The 16,473-nt window shown below is 50.2% G+C and overlaps 2 protein-coding genes across 7 annotated transcripts in view; both read left to right on the top strand.

Moving 5' to 3' along the window:
• Positions 1-10,082, top strand: part of LOC147107991 (colorectal mutant cancer protein-like) — a 35,575-nt gene extending 25,493 nt beyond the window's left edge. The window contains exons 15-16 of one of the 4 annotated variants that reach the window (XR_015080505.1): positions 996-1,257; positions 9,993-10,082. Coding sequence is in view for 1 of the 4 variants with exons in the window: in XM_086004366.1 (XP_085860492.1) it covers positions 996-1,170 (175 nt within the window). In the remaining 3 variants the exon portion in view is untranslated. Of the gene's footprint in view, positions 1-995; positions 1,493-9,992 lie in introns of those variants that run through there. The other 3 variants (XR_015080504.1, XM_086004366.1, XM_086004367.1) reach the window with 3 other exon arrangements.
• ccdc124 (coiled-coil domain containing 124) overlaps positions 10,044-16,473 on the top strand; it is a 58,298-nt gene continuing 51,868 nt past the window's right edge. Inside the window, exon 1 of one of the 3 annotated variants that reach the window (XM_086004368.1) lies at positions 10,044-10,126. The gene's annotated coding sequence lies outside the window, so the exon portion shown is untranslated. Of the gene's footprint in view, positions 10,127-12,701; positions 12,721-16,473 lie in introns of those variants that run through there. The other 2 variants (XM_086004369.1, XM_086004370.1) reach the window with 2 other exon arrangements.

Raw genomic sequence — 16,473 nt, 5'->3', positions numbered from 1 at the left:
TAACCAAGGTATCTGGAGACCAGAACTGCGCACCAAGTGTGGCCTAACCACATTACGTCAGTTGGACCCCGGAGTCTGGGCAGGGAAGTGGTCGGGACTTTCCTGCCCGTCTTAAGGAGGTCGGCAGCTGGTGAGAAAGACAAAGGCTCAGGGAAAGCATCTCTCGGCCAGCAGCCTTCAATCTGGCCGTCGTCCAGGCGTCACCCCCTCAGGTGCCTCATTTTCTTTCCCCCTCTTATCAACCCTTGTGAGGTCCAACGCTTCATCCAGATCTACACTGGAACAGGAGGCCATTCAGCCCCTCGAACCTGTTCCACCATTCAGTTAGATCGTGGCTGATCTGTATCTTAACTCCATCTACCCGCCTTGGTTCAGATACCCTTACCCAACAACAACCATCAATCTCAGTTTTGAAATTTTCAATTGACCCCCAGCCTCCACAGCCTTTTTGGGGGTGAGAGTTCCAGATTTCCACCACCCTTTGTGTGAAGAAGTGCTTCCTGACATCACCCCTGAACGGCCGGGCTCTAATTTTAAGGTCAAGCCCCCTTGTTCTGGACTCCCCCCACCAGAGGAAATAGTTTCTCTCTCTCGACCCGATCGAATCCTTTAATCATCTTAAACACCTCGATCAGATCACCCCTTAATCTTCTAAACTCGAGGGAATACAAGCCCAGTCTGTGCAACCTGTCCTCGGAATTTAACCCTTTCAGCCCCGGTATCATTCTGGTGAATCTGCGCTGCTCCCCCTCCGAGGCCAATATATCCTCCCGAGGGGCGGGGCTCAGAACTGACCCCAGTGTCCAGAGGGGGTCTGACCAGAGCTCGGTACAACAGAAGCTTCACTTCCTCCCCACTGTATTCAGCCCCTCGAGATAAAGACCAACATTCCATTCGCCTTTTTTTTGTATCTGTCCACTAGCTTTTAGTGATCTCTGAATTTAGTGATCAGATTAAACAACGGCCTGACTAAAACCCTCGTTTCCATCGCGCAGCAACTTGTCGACAGCGTACAGAAGCGCCAAGAAGAAGTACGAAAACCAGCTGAACAAACTGGAGTCGCAGGTGGCCACCATGTCGGAGCGACACGCTGCTCAGGTTCAAGCACTGGAGGAGAAGGCGACGAGGCTACAAGCGGAGCTGGACTACGCCAATGGCACACCACTGTAGCAGAGATCCGAGCATCACGCCAGGGCCATCGGGCCAGCCCCTGGGCCTTAAGCTTTCCGCACAGCAATCTTTGTGACAACTTTTGGCGTTGAGTTTTTATGCAGAACTTGCTCTCGGAGATTAAATGGGTGGGTAGAGTCCGTGATAGGGGAGAGTGTACATGGGCTGTGGGAGGAGATTAAATGGGTGGGTGGAGTCCGTGATAGGGGAGAGTAAATGGGTGGGTAGAGTCCATGATAGGGGAGAGTGTCCATGGGCTGTGGGAGGAGATTAAATGGGTGGGTAGAGTCCATGATAGGGGAGAGTGTACATGGGCTGTGGGAGGAGATTAAATGGGTGGGTAGAGTCCATGATAGCGGAGAGTATACATGGGCTGTGGGAGGAGATTGAATGGGTGGGTAGAGTCCATGATAGGGGAGAGTGTACATGGGCTGTGGGAGGAGATTAAATGGGTGGGTAGAGTCTGTGATAGGGGAGAGTGTACATGGGCTGTGGGAGGAGATTAAATGAGTGGGTAGAGTCTGTGATAGGGGAGAGTGTACATGGGCTGTGGGAGGAGATTGAATGGGTGGGTAGAGTCTGTGATAGGGGAGAGTGTCCATGGGCTGTGGGGGGAGATTAAATGGGTGGGGAGAGTCCATGATAGGGGAGAGTGTACATGGGCTGTGGGAGGAGATTAAATGGGTGGGTGGAGTCCGTGATAGGGGAGAGTGTCCATGGGCTGTGGGAGGAGATTAAATGGGTGGGTGGAGTCCGTGATAGGGGAGAGTGTACATGGGCTGTGGGAGGAGATTAAATGGGTGGGTAGAGTCTGTGATGGGGGAGAGTGTACATGGGCTGTGGGAGGAGATTAAATGGGTGGGTAGAGTCCATGATAGGGGAGTGTGTCCAGGGGCTGTGGGGGGAGATTAAATGGGTGGGTAGAGTTTATGATGGGGTAGAGTGTCCATGGGCTGTGGGAGGAGATTAAATGGTTGGGTGGAGTCCATGATAGGGGAGAGTGTCCAGGGGCTGTGGGAGGAGATTAAATGGGTGGGTAGAGTTTATGATGGGGTAGAGTGTACATGGGCTGTGGGAGGAGATTAAATGGGTGGGTGGAGTCCATGATAGGGGAGAGTGTCCATGGGCTGTGGGAGGAGATTAAATGGGTGGGTGGAGTCCATGATGGGGGAGAGTGTACCTGGGCTGTGGGAGGAGATTAAATGGGTGGGTAGAGACTGTGATAGGGGAGAGTGTACATGGGCTGTGGGAGGAGATTAAATGGGTGGGTAGAGTCCATGATAGGGGAGAGTGTCCAGGGGCTGTGGGGGGAGATTAAATGGGTGGGTAGAGTCCATGATAGGGGAGAGTGTCCATGGGCTGTGGGAGGAGATTAAATGGGTGGGTAGAGTCCTTGATAGGGGAGAGTGTACATGGGCTGTGGGAGATTAAATGGGTGGGTAGAGTCCATGATGGGGGAGAGTGTCCATGGGCTGTGGGAGGAGATTAAATGGGTGGGTAGAGTCCATGATGGGGGAGAGTGTACATGGGCTGTGGGAGGAGATTAAATGGGTGGGTAGAGTCCATGATGGGGGAGAGTGTACATGGGCTGTGGGAGGAGATTAAATGGGTGGGTAGAGTCCATGATAGGGGAGAGTGTCCATGGGCTGTGGGAGGAGATTAAATGGGTGGGTAGAGTCCATGATGGGGGAGAGTGTACATGGGCTGTGGGAGGAGATTAAATGGGTGGGTAGAGTCCATGATAGGGGAGAGTGTCCATGGGCTGTGAGAGGAGATTAAATGGGTGGGTAGAGTCCATGATGGGGGAGAGTGTACATGGGCTGTGGGAGGAGATTAAATGGGTGGGTAGAGTCCATGATAGGGGAGAGTGTCCAGGGGCTGTGGGGGGAGATTAAATGGGTGGGTAGAGTCCATGATAGGGGAGAGTGTACATGGGCTGTGGGGGGAGATTAAATGGGTGGGTAGAGTCCATGATAGGGGAGAGTGTCCATGGGCTGTGAGAGGAGATTAAATGGGTGGGTAGAGTCCATGATAGGGGAGAGTGTCCATGGGCTGTGGGAGGAGATTAAATGGGTGGATGGAGTTCATGAGAGGGTTTAAATGAACATCAGCTGGGGAAGAAGTGGGTTTAACGGGCCAAATGACCATGGCTCATTTAAATTGATTTCCCCAAAAGTTGCTGTGAAGACATTTCCGCTCACCCTTTCGCTGATAGTCTCCAATCTGCCGGCTTCAATCTTGCCCGGAAGCGATTTTATACCACGACCGTTTTGCCCAACTCACTCAGTCATCACGGTGTGAGGTATTCTTTAGCCTGTACCTATTTCAGGTATGAATGGTGTAAATTTGACATGGTGGTGTTGTCGGGCAGGGAAACTCTGGAGTGGGGCGGGGGCGGGAGCGGCGGGGGGGGGTGTTTGTGGAACTGGAGCACCATTGATTCCCTCCCTGTGTGTAACCAGTCCAATGTCTTGCACTGAATCCTACAATCTGCAGAAGATTTTTTTTAATTGCTTATAATTTGTGCGAAAGTTAATCCTACGGGGGATGGGGGGAAACTTGTTTAAATTTCCATCGTAACGCCAAGCATTAAAACAAACTGCAAATCGAGGGATACGCAACGCTGGAGATATAGAAAGGAAGGTGGAAGAGTGCGAGTGTACAGCGGACACGGAGGAAGCGGGAGCAATGCTGAGCAACATACCATTTTTTTGCCCCCATGTTTTTTTAACTTTTTTTTGTATTTGTGGTTGGGAGGATGAATTCATAGAATCTCACAGCACAGAAGGAGGCCATTCGGCCCATCGAGCCTGTGCCGGCTCTTTGAAAGAGCTCTCCAATTAGTCCCACTCCTCACCCGCTCTTTCCCCAGAGCCCTGCATATTTTTCCTTCAAGTATTTCTCCAATTCCCTTTTGAAAGTTACCATTGAATCTGCTTCCACCGCCCTTTCAGGCAGCGCATTCCAGATCACAACAACTCGCTGCGTAAAAACATTCTCCTCATCTCCCCCTCTGGTTCTTTTGCCGATTACCTTCACTCTGTGTCCTCTGGTTACCGACCCTCCCGCCAGTGGAAACAGTTTCTCTTTATTTACTCCATCAAAACCCTTCAAGATTTTGAACACCTCACAACAACAACTTGTATTTATACAGCGCCTTTAACAGAGTAAAACACCCCGAGGCTCTTCACAGGAGCGATTATCAAACAAAATTTGACACCGAGCCACATAAGGAGATATTAGGACAGGTGACCATAAGCTGGGTCTAAGAGGTCAGTTTTAAGGAGCATCTTAAAGGAGCAGAGAGAGGCGGAGAGGTTTAGGGAGGGAATTCCAGAGTTTAGGGCCCAGGCAGCTGAAGGCACGGCCGCCAATGGTGGAGCGATTAAAATCAGGGATCCTCAAGAGGCCGTGTTCCCCCTAATTGTTTTTGTGCGTGGTCCCTTTAAATTTGCTGCGCGGTATCGCTTCCAGCCCCAACAGCTTGTGAGCGGACTGCGCGGGACTTCGCGATTGATGCACGGCCGCGCACCTTAGGGGGAACGTTGCTTGTAGGGGCTGGAGGAGGTTACAGAGATAGGGAGGGACGAGGCTATGGAGGGAATTGAAAACAAGGATGAGAATTTTGAAATTGAGGTGTTGCTCGACCGGGAGCCGGTGTAGGTCAGTGAGCACAGGGGGTGATGGGTGAACGGGACTGGGTGCGAGTTAGGACACGGGGCAGTGAGCACGGGGTGATGGGTAAACGGCACTGGGTGTGAGTTAGGACACGGGCAGTGAGCACAGGGGGTGATGGGTGAACGGGACTGGGTGTGAGTTAGGACACGGGGCAGTGAGCACGGGGTGGGGGGTGATGGGTGAACGGGACTGGGTGTGAGTTAGGACACGGGCAGTGAGCACGGGGTGATGGGTGAACGGGACTGGGTGTGAGTTAGGACACGGGACAGTGAGCACGGGGTGATGGGTGAACGGGACTGGGTGTGAGTTAGGACACGGGCAGTGAGCACAGGGGGTGATGGGTGAACGGGACTGGGTGTGAGTTAGGACACGGGGCAGTGAGCACAGGGGGTGATGGGTGAACGGGACTCGGTGTGAGTTAGGGCACGGGGCAGTGAGCACAGGGGGTGATGGGTGAACGGGTCTGGGTGTGAGTTAGGACACGGGGCAGTGAGCACAGGGGGTGATGGGTGAACGGGACTGGGTGCGAGTTAGGACACGGGGCAGTGAGCACAGGGGGTGATGGGTGAACGGGACTGGGTGTGAGTTAGGACACGGGGCAGTGAGCACAGGGGGTGATGGGTGAACGGGACTGGGTGTGAGTTAGGACACGGGGCAGTGAGCACAGGGGGTGATGGGTGAATGGGACTGGGTGCGAGTTAGGACACGGGGCAGTGAGCACAGGGGGTGATGGGTGAACAGGACTGGGTCTGAGTTAGGACACGGGGCAGTGAGCACAGGGGGTGATGGGTGAACGGGACTGGGTGTGAGTTTGGACACGGGGCAGTGAGCACAGGGGGTGATGGGTGAACGGGACTGGGTGCGAGTTAGGACACGGGGAGCCGAGTTTTGGACGAGCTCTGCTCTATGGAGAAGAATCCCAGGGGTTTATACTCCTCTCCACATTGAGCCCATCTGTAAGCTGATTGGATTGGGTCGATGAAGAAAGTCTAAAGTTAAATCGCAAAAAAACCCTAATAAAACATAATTTAAAAAGAATACGTGCCGTGTGAATGCCGCAGCCCGTGTGGTACTGAGCCACCCTGATCAACAGGGTCCCCGCTTCCCTCCCGGGTCTGCACCGAGAGAGAGAGAATCGGGGCTGAAATTACCGTCACAGGATTAGGGAGGGGGTTAGGCTATCGCCCAGGGTTCCTGGTGAAGATTGCGGTCAGTGACGGCTGCAGGCATGAAGGTGACGGGCGAGGACGCGATTGGGCTCAGCTGTGATGCACTCTGTGGTCGAATAGTCTGCCAACGACACTCATTGCCTGGGCTCACAATGGAAGACCGGGGTACTGGGGAGCACCTCACCCTGCAACACCAGAGCGGGGGGAGAAAATTGGAGGGTGGGTGATTTGGGGGGGCGGGGGGGGGGGGCAGCGGGGAAGAGGGGGAAACTTCTAGAATTTGGACCCTGTGGTGCAGACTGGAGAAGATTTGTGCGGAACAAAAGAACCCGTTAAGAAAAGTAAACCGTATCCTTGGGCCTCTGAGTCAGAAGGTTGTGGGTTCGAGTCCCACTCCAGAGAGTCGAGCTCGTAATCCAGGCTGACATTCCTGTGCAGTACTGAGGGAGCGCCGCAGTGTCGGAGGGGCAGTACTGAGGGAGCGCCGCACTGTCGGAGGGGCAGTGCTGAGGGAGCGCCGCACTGTCGGAGGGGCAGTACTGAGGGAGCGCCGCACTGTCGGAGAGGCAGTACTGAGGGAGCACCGCACTGTCGGAGGGGCAGTACTGAGGGAGCGCCGCACTGTCGGTGGGGCAGTACTGAGGGAGCGCCGCACTGTCGGAGTGGCAGTACTGAGGGAGCGCCGCACTGTCGGAGGGGCAGTGCTGAGGGAGCGCCGCACTGTCGGAGGGGCAGTGCTGAGGGAGCGCCGCACTGTCGGAGGGGCAGTGCTGAGGGAGCGCCGCACTGTCGGAGGGGCAGTGCTGAGGGAGCGCCGCACTGTCGGAGGGGCAGTGCTGAGGGAGCGCCGCACTGTCGGAGGGGCAGTGCTGAGGGAGCACCGCACTGTCGGAGGGGCAGTGCTGAGGGAGCGCCGCACTGTCGGAGTGGCAGTACTGAGGGAGCGCCGCACTGTCGGAGGGGCAGTACTGAGGGAGCGCCGCACTGTCGGTGGGGCAGTACTGAGGGAGCGCCGCACTGTCGGAGTGGCAGTACTGAGGGAGCGCCGCACTGTCGGAGGGGCAGTGCTGAGGGAGCGCCGCACTGTCGGAGGGGCAGTGCTGAGGGAGCGCCGCACTGTCGGAGGGGCAGTGCTGAGGGAGCGCCGCACTGTCGGAGGGGCAGTGCTGAGGGAGCGCCGCACTGTCGGAGGGGCAGTGCTGAGGGAGCGCCGCACTGTCGGAGGGGCAGTGCTGAGGGAGCGCCGCACTGTCGGAGGGGCAGTGCTGAGGGAGCGCCGCACTGTCGGAGGGGCAGTGCTGAGGGAGCACCGCACTGTCGGAGGGGCAGTGCTGAGGGAGCGCCGCACTGTCGGAGTGGCAGTACTGAGGGAGCGCCACACTGTCGGAGGGGCAGTACTGAGGGAGCGCCGCACTGTCGGAGGGGGAGTACTGAGGGAGCGCCGCACTGTCGGAGGGGCAGTGCTGAGGGGGCGCCGCACTGTCGGAGGGGCAGTACTGAGGGGGCGTTGCACTGTCGGAGGTGCCATCTTTAGATGAGACGTTAAACCGAGGCCCCATCTGCTCTCTCAGGTGGATGTAAAAGATTCCACAGCCACTATTTCGAAGAGGAGCAGGGGAGTTGTCCCAGGTGTCCTAGGCCAATATTAATCCCTCAATCAACATCACTAAAAAAAAGATTATCTGGTCATTATCATATTGCTGTTTGTGGGAGCTTGCTGTGCGCAAATTGGTTGCCGCGTTTCCCACATTACTACAGTGACTACACTTCCAATGTACTTCACTGGCTGTGAAGCGCTTTGAGACGTCCTGAAGTCATGAAAGGTGCTATAGAAATGCAAGACTTTTTTCAAACCTCGGAGACCCACGATTATCCAAGGCTTAGTAAAAAAAAACACAGAATCTCACAGCACAGAAGGAGGCCATTTGGCCCATCGCGCCTGTGCCGGCTCTCTGAAAGAGCTCTCCAATTAGTCCCACTCCCCCCTGCTCATTCCCCATATCCCAGCAAATTATTTCTCCTTCAAGTATTTCTCCAATTCCCTTTTGAAAGTTACTGTTGAATCTGATTCCACCGCCCTTTCAGGCAGCGCGTTCCAGATCACAACAACTCGCTGCGTAAAAACATTCTCCTCATCTCCCCTCTGGTTCTTTTGCCAATTACCTTCAATCTGTGTCCTCTGGTTACCGAACCTCCTGCCACTGGAAACAGTTTCTCCTTATTTACTCGACCAAAACCCCTTTAAAAACAAAGACTTCTGAGTTCAGTCAGGTTAAACAAATTGTTAATCTGATAGAGTGCTTCAAATTCTAGATAAAACATTTATTGTGATTTTTCAGCAAAAATTATCAACCTTTCAGTAGCTTTGCTTACGAAAATACAGTATTTAAAATCAAATTATAAAAAAATCAGGCACGACTTTAAAACCTGGTTAATCTCAAACTCCCTTTGGGTTGTGGGATCCAGTGACCCAGGCTATAAAGTCGACCAAGTTCCAAAACAGATCAAGCAGCATGACATTCGAGAGGACAATGAATCCATCTAGACTTCTGATACCCGCCTGTGGACCATGATGGGCAAGGTACTTTGCTGGGGATTTTCTGAGCACCAGCTTATAATAGTTTATAATTTTAAACAGTTCTACACTTGGTAGGACGTAGGCTGCAGTCCTCATCTCACACAATATAGAAGAACATCAGGGATGTTTCAGGAGTAAAAGCAATTTCTGTAACCCACAAGGGTCTAGTTTGGGAGCCAGATGCCCAACTCTCCTTGCTGCTGATGGGAGGGCTCCTGTTCACCAATCCTCTTGCATCTTGTTGGAATCTTCAGGCTGGTTGCTGAGCTGCTGCAGGTTGGAGAAGTTGAAGCTGGGCTGGTTGATCTTCTCCAGGAAGGAGGTGAGGAGGCGTTTGTTGAGGTGGTCGGTCTGAGTCAGCTCCAGCTCCTTCTCCTCCTCCTCCTCTGGTCCAGCCCTGGTCCCCACAGGCTCCTGCTCTTCCTCTTGGCCCTGCCTGGGGCCCAGGCTCAGGCTGGTCTGGAGGGCTACATTCTCCATCTCTTTGTGCCTCTTGGTGTCATTGCTGCAGGGAGGCCTGGGGCCCTCCTGTGCACCATCCCTGCCCAAGTCCTCCTCCATTGTCCTCTCCACCTGCAGCCAGCAGCCGCTGTCAATAAAGTTGGATGAAACGGGCGCCATCTTTGTGCGGGGCGAGGCGGCCCGACCGGAAGTGCCGGCATAAAACTTCTAATTCAACAAAAAAAAACCTCGATCTTTCGGCAAAATCCGACGGCTGCCGCCGACTGTCTGCAGTGTTTTCCGTTCATTAGCGGAAAGCGACCTCTTCCGAGGTATTTGTTGATGGAGGAAATTACTCACTTTATGTTTGAGATCCTCAAACCGAATTTAGCAGTTCGGATATTTAATAAAGGTTCAATTGATGCGCAATGCATTCTTTTCAAACCGGGAATAAGTGATATCGAGGGATCTGGTGAATATCTTTTAAATCGGTGTACGCTGCCCCTCACCAAGATGGCGGCTTCGCTCAGTCATTTTGCCCCTCACCAACATGGCGGCCAACCCATTTCCCCCCCCCTGAAGAGAGGTCACCAAAATTTTCTGTTTTTAATTCCATTTCACCCCCTCTGCCCCTCACCAACATGGCGGCTCCTCTCCGTCACTCTGCCCCTCACCAACATGGCGGCTCCTCCCCGTCACTCGGCCCCTCACCAACATGGCGACTCCTCACTGTCACTCTGCCCCTCACCAACATGGCGGCTCCATCCCGTCACTCTGCCCCTCACCAACATGGCGGCTCCCTCCCGTCACTCTGCCCCTCAGCAACATGGCGGCTCAGCCTCCCAGATTCGCTGAGGACCTAGAATGCTGGGCCAGCTTCACAACAGCCCGCAGGCTATATCCTGAATTGACGAGCACAGAACGGACTATTATTTTTTTATTGTTTTTTTTTAAAGGCTGAAGAGACGTTGGGAAACAAAAAAAACCTCTCTTTGAAGGAGTGGCTGCTGATGCGGTCAGGCAGCGGAATAGCCAGGCGGGTGTCGTCACCATCAGGCGTCAGTGTCTGAACTGCTGGTGGAGTGAGCGGGTGAGTGAACCAGTCTCTGCACATCCGCACGTAGCAGCCTTACAATGTGTTATTCTGGGGTAATTTGCTCTTTGGTCAGCAGATGTGGCTTTGAGGCCCACCCCTCTCTGCTGTTGCCATGGTTACGGTGGGTGGGGCAGTGCCACCCTCTTCGTTCCATCACCACCCTGGCACCGGTTGCCACGGGGACGCTCCATAATCCAGGCTGACACTCCAGTGCAGTACTGAGGGAGCGCCGCACTGTCGGAGGGGCAGTACTGAGGGAGCGCCGCACTGTCGGAGGGGCAGTACTGAGGGAGCGCCGCACTGTCGGAGGGGCAGTACTGAGGCGAATAGCATAGATGGATTTAAGGGGAAGCTGGATAAACACTACTGAACTCAACTCGGATGCGGGTTTCTGTGCCTGCCGTGGCTTAGCGGGCAGCACTCTCCCTCTCTCTGTGTCCCTCTCTCTGTGTCTCTGTCTCTCTCTGTCCCCCTCTCTCTGTCCCCCTCTCTCTGTCCCTCTCTCTCTCTCTGTCCCTCTCCCTCTCTCTGTCCCTCTCCCTCTCTCTGTCCCTCTCCCTCTCTCTGTCCCTCTCTCTCTCTCTCTCTCTGTCCCTCTCTCTCTCTCTGTCTGTCTCTCTCTCTGTGTGTCTCTCTCTCGCTCTCTCGCTGTCTCTCTCTCTCTGTCTCTCGGTGTCGGTCTCTGTCTCTCTCTGTCTCTGTCTCTCTCTCTGTCTCTCGCTCTCGCTCTCTCAATGTCTCTCAATTGAATTCAATTCAATTCAAATCGCTTTATTGGCATGACAAGGTACATCTTATGTTGCCAAAGCATTGAAAAACATTCATGGTTGAACACATAAATACAGATCTATCCATACAGTGTATAAACAGATAGATCCCTGAGTGTATAAATATACATATAATTTTTATATACTCTTTTCTTATATTTAGTGGTTGTCCCTCTGTTTATGGCAAGCTGTAACATAGTGTGCCGCTAAGGTTACACAATTTCTCTCTTCCCCTAGTAGGTATGGGAGTTTTTGGTCGTCATTCAAATTTCTGAATTCCGGGCATATTTTTGTGAATTTTGGGTAGAAATTCTCCCTTATGCCCTGATATTTTCTACAAGCTGTGAGGAAGTGCATCTCTGTCTCCACCACTCCCTGACTGCAGTGAGAGCATATCCTGTCCTCTCTTGGTAGCCGGGTCTGCCTGTGTCTTCCTTTTTCGATCGCCAGGCTATGTTCACTAAGTCTGTACATTGTCACGGTTTTTCTCAGTTTGCTATCCTTTACCATGGTCAGGTAATCAGCCATGTTGTATTGTCTGTTTAGGGCCAAGTAGCAATTGAGTTTGTTTTGGGTTTTTGTTGTTTCTGCCCAATATGACAGATATTTTTCCTTTTGCTTAGTGACGATTGTGTTGGGTCGAATTCTTTGTGTTACGCTGTCACTGTCCTGGGGCTGGTTAGTGTTAGTAGTTACTTCACTGTGTCCCAGGACTAGTTGACTGAGGGTATTCTTTATGGTCCTCTCTTGGCATTTCAGGGCTTCGTAATGATAGCAGTGGGGGTTGCTCATTTTTAGGTGTTTCCAAAATTTGGTGGCTCTTTTTTGGATAGTGATTATTAATGGATATTGGCCTAGTTCTGCCCTGCATGCATTGTTTACGGTTTTCCTTTTGAGTCCGGAGGATACTTTTACAGAATTCTGCATGTAGGATCTCAATTGGGTGTTTGTCCCATTTTGCAAATTCTTGTTGTGTTAGCGGTCCCCACACCTCACTGCCATAGAGTGCAATTGGTTCAATTACTGATTTAAAAATTTTGAGCCAAATGCTAATTGGGATTTCTATTTGGATTGATTTTTTAATGGCATAGAAAGCCCTTCTTGCTTTCACTTTCAGTTCATTCACTCTGTCTGTCTCTCTCTGTCTGTCTCTCTCTGTCTCTGTCTCTCTCTCTCTGTCTCTCTCTCTCTGTCTCTCTCTCTCTGTCTCTCTATCTCTCTCTCTCTCTGTCTCTCTCTCTGTCTCTCTCTCTGTCTCTCTCTATCTCTCTGTCTCTCTGTCTCTCTCTCTCTCTGTCAATTCAATTAAATTCAATTTAATTCAAATGCTTTATTGGCATGAAAGTTTACAGGGAACCATATTGCCAAAGCTTACATAACAAAAAGTACAGTTTTCCAGCATTCTGTAGGTGTCAAACAATTCTGACCTTCGTTGGGTACATACAATAATACTTTAAACAATATTAGTTTAAACAGTCTTTGTACATCGGTGGGTACATTCAGCATTAATTTTAAACAGTCCTCAGGTTGTGACATGTTGTTACATATTTGGCACCAAGGTATGGTCTGTCTCCTTCTTCCAGGACTAATCTTAATTTTGACAGGTCATCCAATTCCTTGAAATCTGGGGTTGTTTGGCTGAGCTTGTCAAATAATATGTTTCTTGATGTGTTGAATTTTTCGCATTTTAGGAGGAAATGCATCTCTGTCTCAACCTCGCCGGCCAGACATTGATCACATATTCTATTCTCTCTAGGCTGCCAGGATTTCTTGTATCTTCCTTTTTCAATTGCCAGTTGGTGGTCGCTTAGTCTGTACCTGGTGAGGGTCTGTCTCTGTTTTGTGTCTCTGATGGTCGAGAGATAGTCTGCCAGTTTATATTCTCTTTTTAGGGCCCGGTAACATTCTAATCTACTTTGGCTTTTGGTTATTTTGTTCCAATGTTCCAGGTAGGTTTCTTTGCATTGTTTAATGATTTGGTTCACTCGGATTGGTGTTTGGACGGCAGTGTTGGTCTGGGACTGGTCAGGGTCTGGCTGAGTAGGAGTACTTAGTTTCAGTAGCAGCTGACTCAGGGGACTCTTTTCTGGGTTTAGCTCTTGGGTCTGGAAGGCTTTAAAATGAAGGGTGTCTGGGGAGCTAGATTTGAGGTGATTTAGGAAGTTTAGTGCTCGTTTTTGGATGTTTATTATCAGTGGGTATCTGCCTAGTTCGGCTCTGCATGCATTTGTTGGTGTTTTCCTTTGGGTGCGAAGAATGCTTCGGCAAAATTCTGCATGTAGGGCTTCTATTGTGTGTTTTTCCCATTTAGTGTAGCTATGGTGATTGAGCGGGCCCCATACTTCACTACCGTACAGCGCAATGGGCAGGATTATGCTGTCAAATATTTTGAGCCAGATTTTGATTGGGATTTGGATGTTGTAGAATTTTCTTTTTATTGCTCTTCGGGCTTTTTCTTTTAGTGCATTCACTGCTATGCTGAAGCTCCCTGATGCTGTAATGGTTAGACCAAGGTAAGTGTAGCTCATAGTGTGTCCTATGATGGTATCACTGAGAGTAAACTGGTATTTGTTTTCCTGACACCTGGGCCTTTTTTGAAAAATCATGATGTTGGTTTTCGTTAGATTTACTGTTAGGGCCCAATTTTGGCAGTATTTGTCGAGTAGGTCTAATTGTTGCTGTAATCCCTGTTCTGTGGGAGACAGCAGAACCAGGTCGTCCGCATAGAACAGGGATTTCACTTCTCCATCCAGGAGACAGAGACCCGGTGACTCGCTTTGCTCCAGCATGTCTGCTAATTCATTTATGTATATGTTGAACAGGGTCGGGCTCAAATTGCAGCCCTGCCGGACGCCTCTTCTCTGGGTGAAGAAACCGGTGCGTTTGTCTCCAATTTTGACACCGCATTTATTTTTCAGATACATCGATTTAATAAGGTCATAGACTTTGCCCCCTATTCCACACTGAAGAAGTTTATAATAGAGCCCTTCGTGCCAGATAGAGTCAAAGGCTTTCTTGAAGTCAATGAAACAAGCGAATATTTTCCCATTTTTTGTTTGGTGTATATGTTTTTCAATGAGTGTGTGAAGGGTATAGATATGGTCGGTGGTGCGGTGTTTTGGAAGAAAGCCTATTTGATTTTTTCTAAGGATATTATGTTTGTTAAGAAAATCCAGTAATCTGCTATTTAGAATACTGCAGAATAACTTCCCTAGACAACTGTTGACACAGATGCCGCGGTAGTTATTTGGGTCTGATTTGTTTCCACTTTTATATATGGGAGAGATGAGTCCTTGGCACCAGATATCGGGAAAACAGCCTGAACGCAATATGATATTGAATAACTTGAGTACAGCACCCTGCATCTCCATATTGCTGAACTTGAGCATTTCATTTTTGATGTTGTCTGGACCACAGGCTTTCTTTAGGTGGAGAGATTTTGTTTTTGTGGCTAGTTCTTTCCATGTGATTGGGGAGTCTAGAGGGTTTTGGTTGTCTTTAATTGTTGCTTCTAATGTGTGGAGTTTTTCTGTGACATGATGTTGACTTGGGTTTGTTTCGTTTATTGGGATGTCTTTGTAGAGGTTTTCAAAATGTGTTCTCCAGATGTCGCCATCTTGGATTGGTAATGCTTGCAATTGTGTTGTACTCAGGTTATTCCACATATCCCAGAATTGATTTGGATTAATGGAGTTTTCAATTTCTTCGAGTATTTTGTGGGTATAATTTTGTGTTTTGTTCCTAATGGTGTGTTTATATCTTTTGAGGGTCTCATTGTATCTAATACGTAGGTCTGGATTGTTTGGTTGGCGATGCTTTTGGTTTGATATTTTTCTCAGGTCTTTTCTGGCATTTTTGCATTCGTGGTCAAACCATTTCTCATTTTTATTTTGTCTTTTGTAACGTTTCCTCTTCTGTTTCACAAGGCCGGCTTTTACAGCTGCCTCATGGAAGATCATATTTATATCACCTATGGCCATGTTTACACCATCTCTGGTGATCTCATATAGATTTTCTTTAAATTTTGATATTTTACTTGTGAGATCAGGTGAATTTAGTGCTGTGATGAATTTATCTCCACTGTCTGGGGCCCATCTGTATGTCTGGTTTATTTTATGGAGCTTACTGGGTTCCTTTTTTGTGTCTGTAGTTTGGGCAGAAAGTTTAAGGTACACATTTATTTGGTTATGGTCTGAGGGGGGATTGCTGCCTGACAGTGAATGCGTTGATATCGCAGGGGTCCAGGTCAGTGATTGTATAATCCACCACACTAGACCCAAGAGTTGAGGAATATGTGAGTCTCCCTAAGGAGTCCCCTCTGAACCTACCGTTAACTATGTACAGGCCTAAGGCTCGGCAGAGTTGCACTACCTCCCTACCGCTTTTATTTATTTCACAGACAAGGTTGTTCCGATTTGCGATGGCTGGTGTGACATATAAAGGGGTCTGGCCAAACACATGGTTGTTGCCCTGTGGGTCTATGAAGTCAGGTTCACATCCGGTCCTTGCATTTAGGTCCCCACATAGTAGCAACTTTCCTTTGGCCTGGAAATGGCTGATTTCCATGTGGAGAGTATCAAATAACTCCTCTTCAAAATATGGCGATTCTATTGGAGGTATGTAGATCGCACATAAGTAAACATCGTTTTTTGCTATTCCTATATTTTTATCTAATTTTAGCCATACGTGTGATTTTCCCTGTTTTATCGGTGAGATGTGTTTGTTCAGTTCTCCTTTATACCACACCAGGATTCCCCCGGAGGTTCTGCCCTTGCGTGTCTTAGTGCTCTTTACTGAGGGCACAATGATTTCATGGTACATTGGAGGACAGTGGGTCGGCATGTCCTTTTGGCACCATGTTTCTGTTAACACAATTATATCAATGTCTTTTATAGCTTTTAGGAATTCAGGGTCTGTACTCTTCATCCCAAAAGTTGAGGAGCGGAGACCCTGGATATTCCTCTCTGTCTCTCCTCTCTCTCTGTCTCTCCTCTCTCTCTGTCTCTCCTCTCTCTCTGTCTCTCCTCTCTCCTCTCTCTCTCTGTCTCTCCTCTCTCTCTCTCTCTCTCTCTCTCTCCTCTCTCCTCTCTCTCTCTGTCTCTCCTCTCTCTCTCTCTCTCTCTCTGTCTCTCCTCTCTCTGTCTCTCCTCTCTCTCTCTGTCTTTCCTCTCTGTCTTTCCTCTCTGTCTCTCCTCTCTCTCTCTCTCTCTGTCTCTCCTCTCTCTCTCTGTCTCTCCTCTCTCTCGAGTCAGAAAGTCGTGGATTCGAGCCCCATAATCCAGGCTGACATTCCCAGTGCAGGGAGAAAGGAATAGAGGCATATGCTGATAGGGTGCGGTGAAGAGGGGTGGGAGGAGGCTGGTGTGGAGCAGAAACACCGGCACGGAGCAGTCGGGCCGAATGGCCTGTTTCTGTGCTGTAAATGCTAGGTAAGAGCAGGGGAGTTCTCTCCGGTGTCCTGGCCAATGTTTATCCCTCAACCAATATCGCTAAAAACAAATTAACTGGTCAGTATCACATTGCTGCTTGTGGGAGCTTGCTGTGCGCAAATTGGCTGCTGCGTTTCCTACATTA

Source organism: Somniosus microcephalus, chromosome 13 (genome assembly GCF_052327205.1).
Source record: "Somniosus microcephalus isolate GS21.2 chromosome 13, FLI_Smic_1.0, whole genome shotgun sequence".
Lineage (NCBI taxonomy): Eukaryota > Metazoa > Chordata > Chondrichthyes > Squaliformes > Somniosidae > Somniosus > Somniosus microcephalus.
Note: the sequence above shows the minus strand (reverse complement) of the source record. Positions and strands in the feature narration are given on the sequence as shown.